General features: G+C 36.3%; 5 protein-coding genes, 1 long non-coding RNA gene and 1 other non-coding gene across 10 annotated transcripts; 3 read left to right on the top strand and 4 right to left on the bottom strand.

The window, feature by feature from the left end:
• Positions 1–141: 141 nt before the first annotated feature.
• Positions 142–1,215, top strand: LOC116928267 (alpha-ketoglutarate-dependent dioxygenase alkB homolog 6). 2 transcript variants are annotated; one of them, XM_032935333.2, is made up of 5 exons: positions 142–307; positions 377–492; positions 566–626; positions 710–811; positions 871–953. In XM_032935333.2, the coding sequence occupies exons 1-5, from the start codon at positions 281–283 to the stop codon at positions 895–897; spliced, it is 333 nt and encodes a 110-aa protein (XP_032791224.2). In that variant the 5' UTR covers positions 142–280; the 3' UTR covers positions 898–953. The 2 variants fall into 2 exon arrangements, with proteins under 2 accessions (XP_032791224.2, XP_032791223.2); XM_032935332.2 differs by having other exon boundaries at positions 146–307; positions 861–1,215.
• A 100-nt stretch (positions 1,216–1,315) lies between these two features.
• LOC116928268 lies at positions 1,316–1,740 on the bottom strand. The gene is made up of 2 exons (XR_006649988.1): positions 1,598–1,740; positions 1,316–1,540 (listed from the first exon to the last, which is right to left on the bottom strand). It is a non-coding gene; the product is annotated as an uncharacterized LOC116928268 (transcript).
• Positions 1,741–4,147: 2,407 nt separating this feature from the next.
• Positions 4,148–5,135, bottom strand: LOC116928604. The gene is made up of 2 exons (XM_032935709.2): positions 4,838–5,135; positions 4,148–4,772 (listed from the first exon to the last, which is right to left on the bottom strand). The coding sequence occupies exons 1-2, from the start codon at positions 5,034–5,036 to the stop codon at positions 4,162–4,164; spliced, it is 810 nt and encodes a 269-aa protein (XP_032791600.2). The 5' UTR covers positions 5,037–5,135; the 3' UTR covers positions 4,148–4,161.
• A 442-nt stretch (positions 5,136–5,577) lies between these two features.
• On the top strand, positions 5,578–6,875 carry LOC116928603. Its single transcript, XM_032935708.2, has 2 exons — positions 5,578–6,241; positions 6,322–6,875. Exons 1-2 carry the CDS (start codon positions 5,930–5,932, stop codon positions 6,832–6,834), a joined length of 825 nt encoding a protein of 274 aa, XP_032791599.2. The 5' UTR covers positions 5,578–5,929; the 3' UTR covers positions 6,835–6,875.
• Positions 6,876–8,726: 1,851 nt separating this feature from the next.
• On the bottom strand, positions 8,727–10,675 carry LOC123475621. The gene is made up of 4 exons (XM_045178581.1): positions 10,569–10,675; positions 10,194–10,507; positions 9,458–10,124; positions 8,727–9,385 (listed from the first exon to the last, which is right to left on the bottom strand). The coding sequence occupies exons 2-4, from the start codon at positions 10,498–10,500 to the stop codon at positions 9,124–9,126; spliced, it is 1,236 nt and encodes a 411-aa protein (XP_045034516.1). The 5' UTR covers positions 10,501–10,507; positions 10,569–10,675; the 3' UTR covers positions 8,727–9,123.
• Positions 10,676–14,558: 3,883 nt separating this feature from the next.
• LOC116930224 lies at positions 14,559–15,565 on the top strand. Of its 3 annotated transcripts, XR_006650993.1 has the most exons (5): positions 14,559–14,647; positions 14,702–14,782; positions 14,842–15,008; positions 15,118–15,196; positions 15,276–15,565. It is a non-coding gene; the product is annotated as an uncharacterized LOC116930224 (long non-coding RNA). The 3 variants fall into 3 exon arrangements; XR_006650994.1 differs by lacking the exon at positions 15,118–15,196; XR_006650995.1 differs by lacking the exons at positions 15,118–15,196; positions 15,276–15,565 and adding an exon at positions 15,062–15,095.
• A 211-nt stretch (positions 15,566–15,776) lies between these two features.
• Positions 15,777–17,671, bottom strand: LOC123475557. The gene is made up of 5 exons (XM_045178418.1): positions 17,372–17,671; positions 16,917–17,254; positions 16,736–16,846; positions 16,316–16,645; positions 15,777–16,069 (listed from the first exon to the last, which is right to left on the bottom strand). Exons 1-5 carry the CDS (start codon positions 17,524–17,526, stop codon positions 15,777–15,779), a joined length of 1,227 nt encoding a protein of 408 aa, XP_045034353.1. The 5' UTR covers positions 17,527–17,671.
• Positions 17,672–18,841: the final 1,170 nt, after the last annotated feature.

Here is an 18,841-nt window from a genome sequence, read left to right as displayed (position 1 = left end):
AATGGGTATGGGCAGTCCGCAGATACCAGTCCGCAGTTTATCCTGCCTGGTCCACACTTTCAAACGGTTCATAACTCCATACACGAAACGGTCCGCATTTTATCCTCAAGTCCACAAAAAATCTGTCAAAAATTTTGGGCCAGTCCGCAGTCCGTGGTCCGCGTCCGTATTTCATCCTGGCCCGCGACGAGCAGCTGTTCATGCTTCGTGGTAAAATATTTGAAGTTACGTGTGCAAGGAACTAGTTTTTTCGACAGGCCTCAGAATACTAAAAAAAATCATGTTAGAGAAATTCCGTGTGGAAAATGTAATTTCTGCTGGTGTACCAAACATATGTTGTAGAGCCATTTAAATGTAAACATTTTTGGTATTGCAGTGTCCAGACTATGTCTACTACATTCAGAATTTTCTTACAGTGGAAGAAGAAAATCTGCTTTTAAAGAGTGTGTACAATGTTCCTCAAACTAAATGGACACAGCTGTCAAGAAGACGGTATGGGATGAATCATGGACCCTTCACTAAATTGAAGTAAAATTGTAAATAATTCTACCTAATTATTCTTTAGGTTACAGAACTGGGGAGGAATTCCTCATCATAATGGCATGATCCCAGAGGCTATTCCACAGGTTTTGCTTTCATTTCAGCTTAGAAAATGTTAATGCATGATTTTTTGTGGTAATGTTATGTTCATCACTATTTATATATCTAGTGGTTGCAGACATGGATTGAAAAAGTTGCAGGATTCCAAGTTTTTTCTCATCTTCCAAACCATGTTTTAATTAATGAGTACAAGCCAAATGAAGGAATAATGGTAATTGTAGAAGTATTGGGTAACTTTCTGATATTTACTGTTCTTGAAGCCCCACTTAGATGGACCATTATACTCATCCACGATAGCCACTATTAATCTTGGTTCCCACACAGTCCTAAACTTCTACAAGTCTGAAAAAAGAGACAAGATTGCATTCTCTTTGTTCCTTGAGGCACGTAGTCTGCTAATTCAACAAGGAGACATGTATGAAAACTATTTACATGGAATTGATGAAAGAAGTGAAGATGTTATAGATAATTCCATGGTCAATGTGCACAATAATGATCTCATCAGCCAATCTTTGAAAAGGGGTACACGTGTTTCACTCACAATAAGGCATGTACAGAAAATTTCAAAAATTAAAATAAAGCTGGGGCGGTAGATCTGCTTGAAGCTAAAACTAATCTGTTTCGTGAATCTGTAAGTACATTATTACATTACATGATGCATGAGTATATGATTCAATCAGAATTATATATTATTCAGTAAGTGAATTATTTACCATTTTTGATAATATCAGCCAATCCACAGACTGATGAATCAAATCATTTTTGTTTGGAAAGCAATCCCAGTTCCAATAGGTTATTTCACAGAAATTCTTTTTTAAATCAAGATTTCTTGGCTCCATGTAAGTCAAAGGCTTCTTCGTTTCGTTAACAACAATTCCTTTAAAATCATTTGGAATTTTTATTTTCTTGCCTTGCAAAGGATAACCACGGAATGAAGCTTCTAAAACTAAAAACAATGGTAACATTACTAAACTAGCACAACAACTATACCAAATACCTGAATCAGCTTTGTTAATAATATCTGTGTCCTTGTTTTCAACGTACGGTGAAAAGAATCCTGTAATGTTTGCTGCACCGTCGTGATTGATTTTACACGGCATATAGTGTATTACAGAACTTGCATTACAGCTTTGATCAGAAAGATTCAATTTTATATTTGATGCCATTTTTGTCTAAAACTTCTGTAATGAAAACAATAGTTCAAAAGCCACGATTTTCACAATTTTACCACAGACCAAGAATAGAAAGACTGTGATCGGCCTATACGTCCCCATAAACCATGCTCGTGCCTGCCGCAAGTTGGCGCTGCCTCTGCAAGCCGTACTTTTTTGCGGATTTTTCCGTTTCCCTACTGATTAGATGCTTCACACACCCGGGATTTGTGAATAAACTAAGATAGCCAATTTTTTTATTTTTATTTCTTAATTATAAGCAAACATTCTTTATATCCCCTTATTCATTTGAACTGTATTGGCCCAGCCTTATATACGCATAAAAATTTCTGAATTTTCCCTCATTTTCTTGTTTGTTTATTTCAATCGTGAAACGCTGTACTCTACGTCAATACGGAAAGCTGAGCCATATTGGGCGCGAAGCTCAAATGATTATTTGTAGATAACTTTTTGACTTACTTTAAAAACGAAATTGAAACTATTTTTGGCATCACAAATTATTGTTTATTTGACTTTTCTTTCTGGATAACTGACTTCATCGCGACAACATTTACATTACATACAATTTGTATGTTTAGCAGAATTATAGTTTATCCATTATCCCCATATCCACATTTGAATCACCCATGTTTACATATTTTCTTGATACTAGAAACGCAAAAAATACTAAACAGCATCCCTAGCCTTTTACTTGAATTAATTTTCATGGATAAACTAGGGATGATTAATTATTGATAAAGACTGGAGAAGACGCAGAATGTCTTAAAGTGTAGTATTCTAGAACATTTCCTGAATTGGAAAAGTATTACTACCTAGCCTTTTACTTGAATTAATTTTCATGGATAAACTAGGGATGATTAATTATTTATAAAGACTGGAGAAGACGCAGAATGTCTTAAAGTGTAGTATTCTAGAACATTTCCTGAATTGGAAAAGTATTACTAGGGTAAATAAATCAAAAACCCCCTTTTTCCTATCTCCCCCTGCAATCGAAACCCCCCTGGATTTTTTTAAATTTTGCAACGCAGCATCCGAAACTGGTCTATTGAAGCGTCGTCTAAGTGAGAGTATGCATTTGGAAATATTCCGTCATTCAATTAGTTTTAAATATTGACCGTTAGATGGCGTTGCAGTCATTGAGCTTCCGCTCAGGAGGTCTTCGCTCGCGCTCCAGCTCACGTTTTTCCAGTTTGAGCGACTTCGCTCGTCGCTCTCGAAAAGAGCGCGCTCCCCCCAACTCTGCATACAATAATCATCGTCTATCGTTTTTTTTCAGTTTTTTTTTCTTCATTGTTGCGTGACACTCAGTTCTTTTCTTTTCAATCACAGCAATCATTTTTTTTTCCCAAAACAACGAAATCGCAATGTAAGATATTGAAAAATAACAGTAGTAATCATTTCCTTCATGTGAATCGTACACCCTATCAAAGGTAATTTTTTAGCAGACAGGATTAATAAAATTGCTTCAAATGCATCTCGAAGAAAAATGCCATGGTGTTTGGCTAATGATAGAAATGCTTCTTCTGCAGCACAAATAAGTTTGAACATGTCATGTGAAGCAAAAATAAGTTTTCCTCTTTTCTTAATCTCACTTAATTGGGAAGCGGTGAAGTTACTTGGAAGGTGTTCTGGACTAATGTCTACATTTTTCATACAATTTTGACAAAACGAAGAATTTCTCCGTTTTGCCTTTTTCCTGTACGAATGGACCATGTAGCCGCAAATGTAATAAATAATATCACAATCGAGGACGTCTATCTTATCATCAGTTGTAACATATGAATTTTGAGAACAGTTTTCTACTGTTTTTGCTAGATTAATTTCTCTAATAATTCCCGTTAATAGAATGTCTTTCAAGTATTCCTTCTTTTTCTGCATCTCTTTCTTGTTATGATTGAAATTACACTTAATCCATAAGTGGTAAGAGGTAAGAACCTCATTTTTTTCTTCCTCATTATCGCAGTTTGAACCACGTAATGTTTGTTTCGTTGGGTAATATAGAGTAAGTAAACGGAACAATTCTAAAAACGAGGTTACTGTTGGTTTGTCACCACACCTGCCAGCCATTCTAATCATTCCGAAGAAACGCTAAAAAAAAATCAAATTTCATTACATTTCCTTCTTAATTATTTCTATATATAAGTAGATGTCAATGCATGGATACCTCAATACAATCTTGGTTTAATTTCCCCGTGAGCACATATTTGTAATTTTCTTCTAATAGAAATTCGACGATATCAATAGTGCTTAGTATCTTTACTCTCCGGGAGCTGCGGTAAAAGTATTATTATAAGAAGTTAAGATCGTTAAAAAAAATTAACTGAAAAATATTTTTATTCTATTAGAAAAAAAAATAACAAAAAGACAAAGCAAATTATAAACAAAGGACTCACATATCTTTGAAAACAACGATTCTATCCTTTTCCTTTATTGTATACGCAGTCTGGTATCCCATCAATGTGACAACGAGATACTTTGTTCCGTCTTTGTTTTTTTTCCCCGTAACGTATATGGAGTTAGCCACAGTTTGCACCGAAATGGGCAAGGTTAACTCCATGAAACCTCTGGGGATTTCCTCAACACTCGACCGAGATTTCTCTAGATCTTTTTTAAGAGCTTCAATCAAAGGGTGACAGGAGGGAATTTCGCCACTTTGAATTTCTGTATGAAAAATAGCTTCGATGTCGACTGAAGTAACGGGCCAGGAATAATCGATTCTTGCAGTCCTAGTTCCTGGGCCATCTCCCACCAGCGAAAACTTGGCGTCATCCACACCCCCAATGAGGGCGACAACGACGACGAGTTTTTCACATCTAGTGACTGGATCCTGATAGACCGACATCTGCACAGGTTGATTGCCGTGCACGATAAGCGAGTCGAAATCGTCCATCCCTTCTTCCTTGCCCTCAACTAGCCTGACGCGTTTATGAAGGGAAACTCCAGGGCTGACATCACTGGCCTCATCAAAACAAAGAGCTGCATTGTGACTACATGGCTTCACTGAAAAATTTTAATTTGTATATAATAAATGCAAAAAGTATAGAGAGTAAGTGTTAATTACTTACATGCAAGGCCAGATTTAGCTTTTAACTCGTTGAATGCTGTTCTGAACACATTCAACGAGTATTTTTGAAACTCGGGCGACTGCTTATATACAAATGCGGGAAGGGCACTTGGCTCAATCTTGTTCTCCAAAAACATTTTCTCTAATAAGGCGTGGGCCTTGCAAGTGGAATCACGTTTCCATATCTTATGACTAGCCATTTTAATTGAAAGAAGAAAAAACGGGACTCACGCGTTCAGTTACTGAGAAAAATCAACTAGGGATCAATTAGTCTGCAATTATTTTTATAGTGTTGTCAGACTGATATTTTTAATCATATCTATTCCGTATTAATGAAAAAAAGTGTAGATTTTGCCATAATTCGTGCGAAAGTTTGTTGCCAATATTTAATTACCCCAAGTGATGTCACACAAAACAAAAGTTTCGATGAAAAAATTTTAAATGCCGAAAGTAAAGTTTCGATTCGAAAGTAACCTTTCGCTGAAAACGAAAAGTTCAAGAAGCATATTGTCAGTCAATATGGGACCTTACGCCATAAGTTTTGCATAAGTAGTTTCTCCAGATCACCTTACGCCAGGTTTCGAGCGTAGGTTTTATAAAAATTATGTAAAGCAAAATCTTTCGGCCATCAAAAGGGCGAATTTTCGATGTTTTGCCGAAGTTTCGCCCTTTTGATGGCTGAAAGATTTTGTTTTCCATAATTTTTATAAAACCTACGCTCAAAACCTGGCGTAAGGTGATCTGGAGAAACTACTTATGCAAAACTTATGGCATAAGGTCCCATATTGACTGACAATATGCTTCTTGAACTTTTCGTTTTCAGCGAAAGGTTACTTTCGAATCGAAACTTTACTTTCGGCATTTAAAATTTTTTCACCGAAACTTTTGTTTTGTGTGACATCACTTGGTGTAATTAAATATAGGCAACAAACTTTCGCACGAATTATGGCGAAATCTGCACTATTTTAATTAATACGGAATAAATATGATTAAAAATATCAGTCTGGCAACACTATACAAATAACATCAGACGAATTACTACATTCTATTTGGTTTTTAAAAATAGTGGTTTTTGTGAAATCTAAATTATAAAATGGTTTCAAGTGATATGTTTTGGAATATTGGCCATAAAATTACTGGCCATGACTTAAAAGGAAGCCTCGGTATGGGTTATCGCAAATTTCGAGCTTTTTTTGGGACATCTCCACAGGTGTGTGTAATCTTTTGGGACAGGTTGTCTACTCGACGTCCCACAAATTCAACACCCGAGCATCTGTTATGGGGACTCATGTTGCTAAAGCAATACAACATCGAGAGTGTAAATGCGACCCTTGTTGGAGTAACTAATAAAACTTTCCGCAAATGGTCTATGATCTTCATTCGCCTTTTAGCAAATCTGTCAGTGGTAAATAAAAGTGATTCATCTGAAATTTTTTAAATAAAAAAATTAGCAGATAGATCTTTTTTTTTTATTTCCATATTTAGCTTGATTGGGAGAAACGTTTCGAAAACGCCCCAAGAGGCACATCCACTTTCGTTTCTTTAGATGGAACGGACTTTAGGATAATGGAACCATCTGCGTTCGACCCTAAATGGTATTCTCACAAATTTCACGGCCCTGGGCTACGATATGAGATAGGAATCTGCATCCTAACCGGACACATTGTTTGGGCCCACGGAGGACTTCCTTGTGGTGAATGGCCGGACTTAAGACTAGCTCGAGATGCTTTTATTCACCGTCTTCAGCCAGACGAAAAAGTAGTGGCTGACAAGGGATACCAGGATCAGCATTATTTTGAAAATCCCGGGGGGGACCAGCGGAAAAAAAGAATCTTAGCGAGACATGAAACAGTTAATGGACGAATCAAGCAGTTTTGCTGCATGAAAGATAGATTTCGCCATGCTCTGTTTTTACACCCTTGTTTTTTTCATTCCGTTGTAAACTTAACGCAATTGATGATTGAAAATGGCGAACCAATGTTTGCGATTGACACATAGTGCGAAAATAAATATTCTTTTTCATTTTTTTTAAATAAAAAGCAATTTTAAATATACTTCTCGTATGGATATTTTCTATAAAAAAAGTTAACATTTACCGCAGCTCCCAGGCCGTTTAAAGTGACTTTTGAGAGGAAAGGTTCAAAAATGACTACTGATGAATCTCCTTTAGCAGTGTTTTCTGTGGATGTGGGAACTAGCAGGGGCTCATTTTCATTACTACAAATCGATGCAGACCAACCCCACTCCAAATCAATTGTCGGGATTTCCTTCATTTCTTTTTGGTTATCAACATTCATGATGTCTGGGAAAGATTCTATGAGACTTTCATCTTCCAAATTGTCTTCTTCTAATGACCCACAGGCAGCTTCTTCCGTAAGTTCAATACACTCATATAACTTCGAAAGAACCTATACATAAACAAACGGCATATGCCAAAAAAATTGGAAATATATAAAATATATAATGTTTTATCAATTGCTACCGAACGGCGACCAGATTCTCCTTCCCAATTTTTCTTAGTCACACCGTCTATAGGGCGTCGCGCATTCATCACATCGAATGAATCGTTTAGTAGAAGAATCAGTCCCTCTAGTGGTTCAGATCCATAAAATTGGGATGATAGACTTTCGTCTCTATCGTTTCGGAAGCGATGAAGACAATCTGCTACCGATTTAGATAACACCTAATAGAATATTATTAATAAAGAGAACATTTTGGAAAATATATTTATGTACACATTGCGGTCCTACCTGAACCGCTAACTTTACGTTCATTTTTTGGAAGCTGTTGGGAGAAAGATGCACAGGTCTTAATTTGGGAACAACACTTAGACCAGTGCTCCCTCGTAGTTGATCATGCTGAAATAAGCTTAGAAAGTGTGAATATTTTATAGTTTTCCCGGCAGCCTGTAGAATGCAAAACGTTTGAATAATTCATATAGTAATTCAAATGTATACAAAAATATGAAAAAAATTCTCATACCTGAACCACTTTATGATTAAAAATGTGATTACGGATACATTTAAATAGATGCGGTACATCTCGGAGAAAAAATACATCAGAATCAGCAATAGGATGTTTCATTTTGTTGTTCATCACAACAGTGTCATTGGTGCATCCATGTATTCCGAAAAGGGCCCAGACAGTGTTGTTGGGTTGAGATCCGTCGCATACCGTAGATAAGACTCTTGCTCCATTTTCTTCTAGCAAAATCATCGCTTTTAATATTATGTTTTGCAGTTGGGCTCCAGAGGCAGCGTTTTTCGATGCAAACACCGCAATCGGTTGTAGCCACTTCTCCTTATATGGCCGGAAGATAAGTACTAAAGCATGATCTGCTAAATCAGGGATGGATGTATTTGGCTCTTCCTGTTGTTGATCTTTCTCATCACTGGCATCTTCCTGCCATTCTTTATTTAATGCTGATAAATTCTCTGGATCATCCTCACACTGTTCTTTGGTTTCGTAGAGGTAAGTAAATCCTTTGTACTTGAATGTATGTTGGTCGAAATGCAAATCTTGAATTATTGCCATTTCGTCCCACATTAGGGAACCGTATCTTTCGGATAGCGGTTTGTTTTTCAACTTTGTTTTAATACACTCAAGTGCAAATTGATTAAAGCCAAACTCTGACGACAAGCTACTTGTCATTTTCTGTAGAGTATTCCTTGAAGGAAGAGGCAGAATGTTGCAAATTCTAATATGTTCGTAGGTAGCTGGGCTCTTCACTCGTATCAATAAGCATTCAAGCAACCATTCAATCTCGTATCTGATGTCCTTCTTATTCTTATCTACACTCCTTGACTTTGCGATTAATGTTCTCACGACCAATTTTTCCTAATGGATCAAATTATTATTAGCAACCAATTGACAGGTAAACACGGTGAACATCAATTTAATGTTGTTAAACGTTATTGGAATATTTATTACAATCGTCAAATCAATCGGATTCAGCCAAAATGTCATCAAAAAATGTGGTTACATCATCGATAGGTAAACCTCAAGTTTTATGACAATAAGGTAAGAGTCACAATGTAAATAACGTGCGCAATTGAATAAAGAGGTGTCAATCAAAAATGGGCTATTTACTAGTCAGTAGTCACACAGGTCGAATATCATTTCATAATTAATTGTAAGGGCACAAACATTAAAAAATATTACCTTGTCGCTTAATTTGTCTATGTCTATCTGTTCATATTTAACTTTTGCTAATTTCAAGCGCATGTCTTTTAGCGCAGCTTTCAGTTTCTACAATTAATGTTAATTTTATGTTAAGCCCTTACATATTTAATAGTTTTGTTTAATGTATGTTAAAACTACCATATTTTCTTCTTTTTTCTTCTTTAATTGAAACTTAAGTTGGGCTTCACGTTTGGCCTTAACAACGATTTTTCGGGATAGTTGTTTCATGCTCAAAAATGTGTGGTTGATTTTGGTGTGCAGTTTAATTTTCTTGTGTCTGTTAAACTGCATTTGTAAAGCTTTCTTCAACATCTTGCAGAATTTGCAGTGCGTCATCTTGCCACATTCAGAAATTAGGAGGCTGCATCTAAATTAACAATTATAGTTATGGGTTTATATAATGCTAGTGATTAAATGTGACGTAAAAGAAAAAACATACTTATTCCATCTCCAAATTCCATGCAGCAGCTGACCATTTCGAACCAAGTTTTCTGTAGTTGGGTATTTTAAAGGATCGTGGACGATGCCAGGACATATTCTTGCATTGTGAAGATTTAACAAAACTTCTTCAATTTGTGCTAGTGATGTAAAAGTGTTGGTATTCTCTTCAATATCTGTAAGCTCTCGATTTATGATTGTTTTGGTGTAAAAGCGTCTATTGAAATCAACGGAAAGCAATTTTTGAATTGCAACACTTTGTTTTTTTTCTTCAATGTTAAAGAAATTAAGCAATCCGTCTTTTAGGGATCCAATTCTCCAAGTTGTTGAGGGTAGCTTGATATTTCGAATGTCATTAGGTGAAAATGTTGAGTTTTCATTTTCCTTGACAGCCTCTAGAACTGACATATTACCTGTGACATTACACACAGCTGCAACCTCAATGACTTCATTATTTATGTCTTCATAAACTGTAACAGGACCTTCTGTAGGTGTATCTTTTGTTTGTGTATTGCAAACTTTAGTCTTAGTAACAGCATTAGCTTTTACTTTTTTAACAGCACTTGTAATTTGAGAAGGGAAATGTCCATGATAATTGCTTATGTTACCAAGTGGTTTTCTTGCGAGAGGTGGTTTTCTCTTTTTCACTGGATTCTCTTCGGTTGACACTAAAAACATTGTACACAGGTATTATGAAAAAAGTGAAATGTAAAACAATATAGATTCTTGTAACTTACCTGGAAAGATTTGTGGAAAAGCTCCACTTTTCAATTTCCACCTTTTCCATTCAACTCGATGGATTGAACCATTAATAACTGTTTCAGAATATTTGTTGATATCATGGTCTAGAAAGTGCTCATCACACACATATGATGAAATCTTTAACTCCTTTCCATTGTTTGGGATATTCTTTACCCATACGTTCCTCAATACTTCATCTTTTGGTGGTTGAAAAAAAACTACTTTTTTCGGGTTGTCATTTGCAGGCTTGGCACAAATCTTTTTTTTCCCATTCTGACAGCCAATTATGAAGCAATATATCATCTCCACACTAGCATAAATTAGTATTCGTAAAGTGGTGTAAGGTAAAAATAATATAAAACAGAAGATACCTATTCACAATGCAATGAATGCATCACTTGACTGAAAGAAATAACTAACTGTGCTATTCACTTTAATATTAACTTAAGGCTTCGCGCCCAATTTGGTTCTTCTCTCCGTATTGACTCAAGGTACAGCGTTTCACGATAGAAAAAAATATCAAGAAAACAAGGAGAAAATTGGATTTTTATAACGAAATTTTTATGCGTATATAAGGTTGGGCCAATACAGTTCAAATGAATAAGGGGATATAAAGAATTTTTGCTTATAATTAAGAAATAAAAATAAAAAAATTATCTATCTTAGTTTATTCACAAATCCCGGGTGTGTGAAGCATCTAATCAGTAGGGAAACGGAAAAATCCGCAAAAAAGTACGGCTTGCAGAGGCAGCGCCAACTTGCGGCAGGCACGAGCATGGTTTTTGAGCATCCTCTCAGCAGGTATAGGCCGATCACAGTCTTTCTATTCTTGGTCTGTGATTTTACAAATCCAGCGTTCAGACCAAGGCCTACTTAATGCTCAAGGCCTGTAAACTCAAATACCTCCTATGGCGGGTAGGCGTTCCCTAGTAAGAGCAAATCAGACAAAAAAACAAGGGTTACGACGACACCATCTGGCGTTCGCAATTATAGCCCCGTTGAAAAACACCCCCAAAAAACTTTTAACACTTGTTATAGTTACATAAACAGATGAATAAAGATAAAACAAAAGGAAATAAAGTTTTTGAAATGAAAAGTGTACTAGTTTGACAGCAATATAGCAATTGAGTTGTTAAAAAGAAAAAAGTAGTATGTTAAAAAAATATAAGTTTTATTATCATGTTAATGACAAATTTTATTCTTGTTCTTGTAGTTAGTTAGTTCCTAAAAACATCCCACGCTTTCCTTCGCAAATTCTGGAGTTGTTGTACTTCGTTTGAACAGTGAATTTTCTTTTTAGGAAAACTTAAAAATTTAACTCCATCCTTGTGATTCTTTTCACAGTTTCGTACGCAACACTTCATCTTGTTAAACTTACAAGTTTTACGTTTATAGAGTGAACAACAATACACCAGCTAGCTAAAGAATTCGGGTTCTTCTGCTAGCCGGGTCGATCACAAAAAAGGACTCTTAAACAAAAATTAATTAGACTTAAAAGGAGATGGAGGGAAAAATTTGGTTATCACCAAATGAATAGCGAATCCACTGTTAGGTACAACAGTGAGGTAAAACATAGTTATAGAGAAGAAAACAATATTTTTAAAGTGAAATGGTTGGTTTTCCCATAAGACGCTGTAGACAGCGTACCACAGATTGGACACAAATTTGATTTTCGCATTTGCGGAGAATGCGCAACGTAGGATGTCCAACTGCTCCATTCTTATTTGCCTCTTACTCCTTTATTTTTAACTGTCTGTCCAAGGTTCTCTCTTGCCGACATTCTTGTCACTGAATCAGAGGATATGCCAAGTTATTAGTTTATGCCATTACGTATTTTAAGAATGTTCAATAACTTAAACACTTACCGTGGGTATTATACAAGTTCTCCAGAACGCACCAGTGTTTCGGATTTTTTTTTTCAAATCAAATCCAAATCCAATCAAATCCAAATCCTCCCGGATTTTTAAGGGATTTGGATTTGCCTTATTTTTCAATGGCTTGGATTTGGATCGGATTTGATCCCCACAAAAAAAAACCCGGATTTTTTCAAATCAAATCCAAATCCTTTATAAAGATTTGTTTCGGATTTTTTTCCAATTTAGAATTTTTTTCCTGTACCACCCAGCCACTGTTTAGTATTTACCTTTCTTGTCGTCTGCAGACTCTGCAGACGGACAATCATTGCTCTCCTGACAATGATTGTTCTTCTGACTTGCGCTTTAGTCCCTTAGGTTATTGGAAAGTAAACGCCCATCGATTCCCGTTGTTGGCTTTGATAGCAAGGGAGCTCTTCGGGGTGCCCGCTTCGGGAGGAGAGATCGAACGGGTCTTTAGCGGACATTGCATCGGCTAAAAGAAATCGCATTAAGCCTCCTCTCTTCGCGAAAATGCTTTTCATAAAGCGAAATATGAAACTTATGAGTCCTGTGACTCCTGTCAAACACAAATGATGAATTGTGGCTAACTCTTTTTTTTTTTTTTTGCTCTTTTCACCATTGTCAGTCAGAATACTCAGAAATAAAAAGATTTAATCCTACTTAAGAAATCTAAAGGAACCTGTTATTATAGTTTTAAAAAAAATATGGATTTTGTAAGAAATCAAAAGTCGAACAGACTTTTTAGCAAAACTTCTATTAAAAAGTAAACTAATCCTATTAAGTCTTGGGTTTTTATTTGATATTAAATTAGGGATTAAAGTCAAAAAAATTAAAAGGAAATTTAAAAAATTTTTACCTTGACACAGAATATGTAGAAGAACTTGTATGTAACTATGTGTTACATGTTGCAATCATAAAATTAACAATTGATTGTGAATTGGATTGGATTTGGATCGGATTTGGATCGGATTTGGATCGGATTTTCTCAAATTTAAAATGATTTGGATTTGGATTTGGATTTGATTTGGATTGGATTTTGCTGATTTTTTCGAGCTTAGGATTTGGAACGGATTTCAAAACACACGCAATGATTTGGATTTGAGTCAAATCCGGCAAATTTAGAAAATCCGAAACACTGGAACGCACAGTAATAAGAAACCATCCGATTTGTAGAGAACTAGAGATATACGTTAAAGAAACTTGTGGTTTAATGAAAACACACACGAGACAAACAGACGACGAAAAATGCAATTGAAAGTTTTGAAACTAGAAAAAGCTATTGCAAAACGTTTTGCAGGTGCAATAACGCTGTCAAAATGAAGTTACTTTCGATTCATACATTGTGGCTAATTTACAAACTTCAAATCTTTGAAAAAAAAGTATTTTGTATTTGTATTTGTATTTTATTCACTTTCAGCGTAAACGACCAATACAAATACAAATACTTTAAATAAGAAACAGCCCAAATACAAATACCGAATAAAATACGTATTTTAAGTATTTTATTTTAAAATAATTTTATTTTAATACCCAAATACGATACACTGGTCTAGAATAGGGTTCGGCCCCAGGTTACCCGAGACACGGTTTACTGCCGGAAAAAACTTGCTTGAAATTGAAAAAAAAACTTTCTACATGTGTCGCGCCAGTACTTTCCAGTACTTTCCAGTACTTTCTTTTTTCATAAATTACGTAGTAGCTTTTTTACTGTTTTTGGACCCCCCCCCCCTATTGTGGTAAGCTGAGTAGAATCGGAAACCCCCTCCCCCCTAATTACGTAGTAAACGGCAAGACCCCCCCCCTAAAAACTATATCTTAAAAAGTAGGCAAATAAAGGGTTTAAAAAACTGTATTTTAGCAACCGTTAAACTTTTACATGAAACAACAATTTGCTCACAAATATTGATTGATTCTGGGTGTAACTGCGTTATTAACAATTTAATAGGCAGGATATGACTTATTTTTTAATTCACTCATCGTTCTCCCATGGATTATCAAAATGCTCTTCAAGCGTCACAACTGGGCACTATAAGATCGAGGGCTTTTCGACAAATGGTGGGATTCCAGAAATATCCAATTCGTCTTTGTCAATCCATTCTGCGTCCTCTGCTTCTAACCCACATAGCACCCGACGTCGTATAGACGTCCCTGCTAGGGCCCAATGTCCTGAACCGGAATGGGATGTTGTAGCGACGTCGTAAAGAGGTCGCGGTAGGCCATTCTGTTTTAGTTTTTTTTCTAAGTCCCCCAAAAGCTATTTTGGCCCCTATTATGTACGCCACTAGATGGCATGCACTATATTAAACTGCTTTTAATAAATCTTGATCGATGTGTTTTCTTAAGTTGTTTTATTGAAAATAAATTTTTTAAACAAATTTATAACAGTTTATTTCAGTTTACTGCATTATTAAAATAAAAAACAAAATTAATTTGTTTAAACAGCAATGTCTCAATAAATGTTATCTGGCAATGCTTTTTCGTCTTTTTTCTGTTCTTCAACGACGCCAATCTGTCTTTGCTTCGCCGCCATTCTTTTTCAATTGTGTCAGCAGTTATTCAAAGAAATTCATGAGGTAAGAAGATTTATAAAGGAAATGCTATTGAATAATTGAAATGTGTTTTGGTAGCTGATGCAGCGAAATTTTTGTAAGTGAAAACTGAAATTAACTTACTCTTTCATCTTGGATCTCATCCCGATCACTTATCAGGTATGCCCTATTCACAAGTTATAAAAAATTCTTGCTAATTATTTCTGAATTTTCTACAGGTTAGCCATTCTTGCTAATTGTTTTCTCTTTTGTGGACTTACCTTCATCATCTTGGTTTGGTCTCATCCCATCACAGTTCATAGGTCACAGTCATCAGTTCATCTCTTCACAGCAGCGACTCCTGTTCTTCTTATAATTGGAAATGGATTCAACGGACAGTGATAAGGTAGATTTTTTGCATATGGACTGTAATAGTTATCAGAGAATCCGTCCGTACAGCTCCCGACATAGCAGGCGTTTGTTAAAAAATTTGTGTTTTCTGCTTGAATAAAAAGTTTACTCGAAACTTCAGTTGGGAAGGAAACAGAGGAAATATGTGTCTTAAAGACACAATGCTTGGCAAAGTCATGCTAGGTATCATTTAAAATAGTTTTATAGTACAAGCAGTCACGATAGACACAACTTCTAATTCTAATCTTTATTAAATTAATAGGTGTAATCCTTAAATATGAAAAACCTAAAATAAAAAGTCATGAGGCGATATTGGCTATTCAAAATTGGCTGAAACATGCAAAGGATGGTATGAAAGCAGAGTTGGCGGCGGCAGCAGCAGCAGCAAAAAAAAAAAGGAGGAGAATAAAAACAATGAAAAAGAGGATGATTCCGAAGAAGACAGAAGGCCACTACCATCTTCGTCCTCTGATGATGAAGATTAAAATTTTTTCGTTATTCGATTAATATGTACCATGATTGTTGAAAATAAAATTCATGGAGTAACAAAAACCAATTGTAACATTTCTTTTTTTTTCTTTTTTTTTTTGTTAATTATGAAAACCAATTAAAGCCCAATTTCAGTGGGGAAAAGGTTCAATTCTTGTCCTTATTCGAAATCCGAAAGACGTCTAAAGGATGTCAAATTTGGACTTCCATGGGATGTATCCTGGGTAGGACATTTGACCTGAATCGGACGTGACCTGGCCTGAAATTTAACGTCCTATGGATGTCCCAATAGCCCATGAGAAACCTCCATAGGATGTCCCTCGGACGTCTCTGTGCTTTGTGGGAAGCCATTATTGTCATCTGATACAATGATAGCCATAATTTCTCTCTGTCGCATCGCTGCGATGCGAACAGGTCTAGTTCTTGTGACGATGAACTCTTTCTCAACAACTGCACTTGCGCTTTGAGTCTTCTTTTTGTGTACAATCATGTGACTCTTCAGCATAACTTTCGATGCAAAATAAAGCGAACATTTTTGGCAAATTCGATCCAATAACTGCGACTGAACTGAGGGTGTGTAAAGATCATAAGGGAGCGTAAGGAATTCTTTAGTTGAATTAGGCAATAAGTCGCGTGAAAGATGGAGCGATAAAAATAAAGAAGGAAAGACGTAACTTTCAAAGCCACTTCGATCAGAAGCTTTTAAGCCTTTGTCAGTTTGGATCAATGGAATCGGAGGAGGAATAAACCGCGTAGGAACAACGGCCAATTATGAGCTTCTCGGCTCGTTAATACAACACATTAGATTTTTACACTGAACAATTTGCGTAAAGTACTGGCTCGTGCGAACATGCTCCGAAAACCAATACTGATCTTTCACGTTGAGCCGATCTTGACTGAATTCATAATAATTCGGATCCACATATTCAGCAACACAAGGATATTCATCAAATACTACTTCGCTCCATACCTCTGCCAGAGTAGTCCCAGCTTTTTCAAAGTTCTGTTTTTCAAGGTCCATATCGATGGTCTTACCAGCTGCGTCAAGGTGGTTCCCGTAGTAATTATGAGGAAGAATTAACCCAGATAGTGGGCGACTTAAAGGGGCCATCCTTCGCTCTGCTCGATTATGGGCACTCCTGCCTTTTTATGTGAAAATATAATGAAAAGGCGTTTTGTATATGGGTGTGTAAAAAATCTCATCCAATAGGATTGTTATAAAGTTGATATTACCTGGTGCATTGGTAAAGATGAAAATCGCATCAAGATCGTGTGACACAAAGTGATGTATTGCAACTTCAATTACTTTGTTGTAACGAGGATTTTCGTCAGGACCCCCATCAACTAGTAGAAAGAAAATAGTTATACAAAAAGTGTTAGAAATTAAATTTCATTCATCAATTTGATTTTATACCTGAGAACATAACAATCGGCTTCACTCTCTCATCTGAACTTTTTGTTATAGAGTTGAATTCAGGGAGGTTCAGTAATCGTTCATAGTCCATACAATGACTTAAAGCAGTTGAAGAACAATGTTTGCCGGAGCGAATGGCGACATAAGTTGGACCTGAATATCCGACAGCACCGGGCATTCCTAGGCCATTTCTGTCAACAGCTATGCCTGCATATACAGATGGGATGAGCTTGTGCCCAGCTGCGACAACCCAATCATGGTCCGGAAGTTTTACCCGATACTGCATGTGCATAAGCATAGGGGCCTGTACATTTGCTGCCGTTATCCCTATAGCCACTCTTTGGAAAATAACCAATAATTCCACGTTAATTTTATAACCGCAGTAAATAAAAAGACAGTGACAATAGAAAAATAGTTCTAATAAAAGGCCAGAAATTATTTGAAATTATAAATACCTTGCTTTGTCGTCTTGAGAGATGTAGCACACTTCTGACGGTCCCAAAAGAGATGCAAGTTCATCCATGGTACGTATAGTTGCTTGACACAGTCTCTGATCTGGATGACTTTTATGAAAGTCGTTCTGAGCCCGAATAAGTCTCACTGGAACCATGTCAATATGGCGCTTTCCTTGGTGGCTACTACTCCTTTTAGGCTGTAATCGAAGGTACACTGATGATCTTTTCACGTGAAATCCGTCTTTAGTAAGTTGCTCAGTTAAATCATCCAAGGTTAAGATGCTACGATAGATTTCATCTTGTCGCTTTTTATGAGCCGCTGATCCATGCCTAGCGATTCGGACAATTTCAGACAACAACAAAGGCTGTGTTTCTTCGAGGCGAGGCCTACCCGCACTGCCAGAGTCCTTGATCTTCAGTTTTGATTTTAAATTAGGGTCAGCAACAACAGCTGAATTAAGAGCTTCTCGACGATTATCACGGAACTTTTTTTGATTTTGTTGGCGATCTTGTAAATTTTAAAGTTTTTTCTTACATTCATCCAGCTTTCTTTTCTTAGCCTAAGAATTTCCTGTTCTTTTATAGTTAGCATGTTCATTTTTTGTCGATTATAAAGACCAACCAAATCCCCATTTAATAGATCAATTTCATTTTTAGTTGCTTCTTGGGCAGGCCTTTTCGCAGAATTCGTAATTTTTGAACAAATGTTCTGTTCTGTTGCAGAGTCCGTCAATAAAGGTTCACAAAACTGATCCGAATCAGGTTGAAATTCTAGTTCTTGGGGCCTTTCTATGGTTGTTTTTGTTTTTAAATGAGATATCGATGAGTTGGCGAAAAATTGCCACTATAGTGCATTTTGCCCTCTGTTAGCTCTTATATAAATGCTTCCTTTTTATCAGGAAACATTGTATCTACTGTGGCACGTGGTTTAATATCCATAGTGTTTCCACGAAAATACGGAATAATATTTTTTCTTCTCGCCATCTGGGGGCCGCGCGACTTAAGTGTCCGCGATGCCTCAAATACAAACGGCTCTTTAAAAAATAAATGTCGCTTAAAAAAAAGGTGGATTAACACCTTTTTTTTCGCAGCAATAGCATTAAGCTTTTTAAGATATTCTTCAGCTTTTGGTTTTATCAACAACGGTTTATTCTCTGAACTTGATTTTATTGACTCCCTTTCTTTGTTAAGTTCTTTTTGGCAAGTTTCTTTTTTCTTGTCTGGATAAGCCTTACAATATGCCTCAAATAATTGTTGGTAAATATTAGGCTGAGACATTGTTGACCAAGGTCGGGGTCAACGACTAACTGAGACGAAACGAAACAACCAGTTTGCCATTCAATGGGGATTTCCCCTTCATGTCTAGGCCTGTCTGGAAGCTCCTCCCCATTTCCCCCAGGCTACTGCAGCCAATTTTACTTTTTTTTCAAAAATTTTTTTTCCGCACACTACGTAGTAAAATAGGAAATA

This window comes from Daphnia magna, linkage group LG8, assembly GCF_020631705.1.
Source record: "Daphnia magna isolate NIES linkage group LG8, ASM2063170v1.1, whole genome shotgun sequence".
In the NCBI taxonomy this organism is placed as follows: Eukaryota; Metazoa; Arthropoda; class Branchiopoda; order Diplostraca; family Daphniidae; genus Daphnia; species Daphnia magna.
Note: the sequence above shows the minus strand (reverse complement) of the source record. Positions and strands in the feature narration are given on the sequence as shown.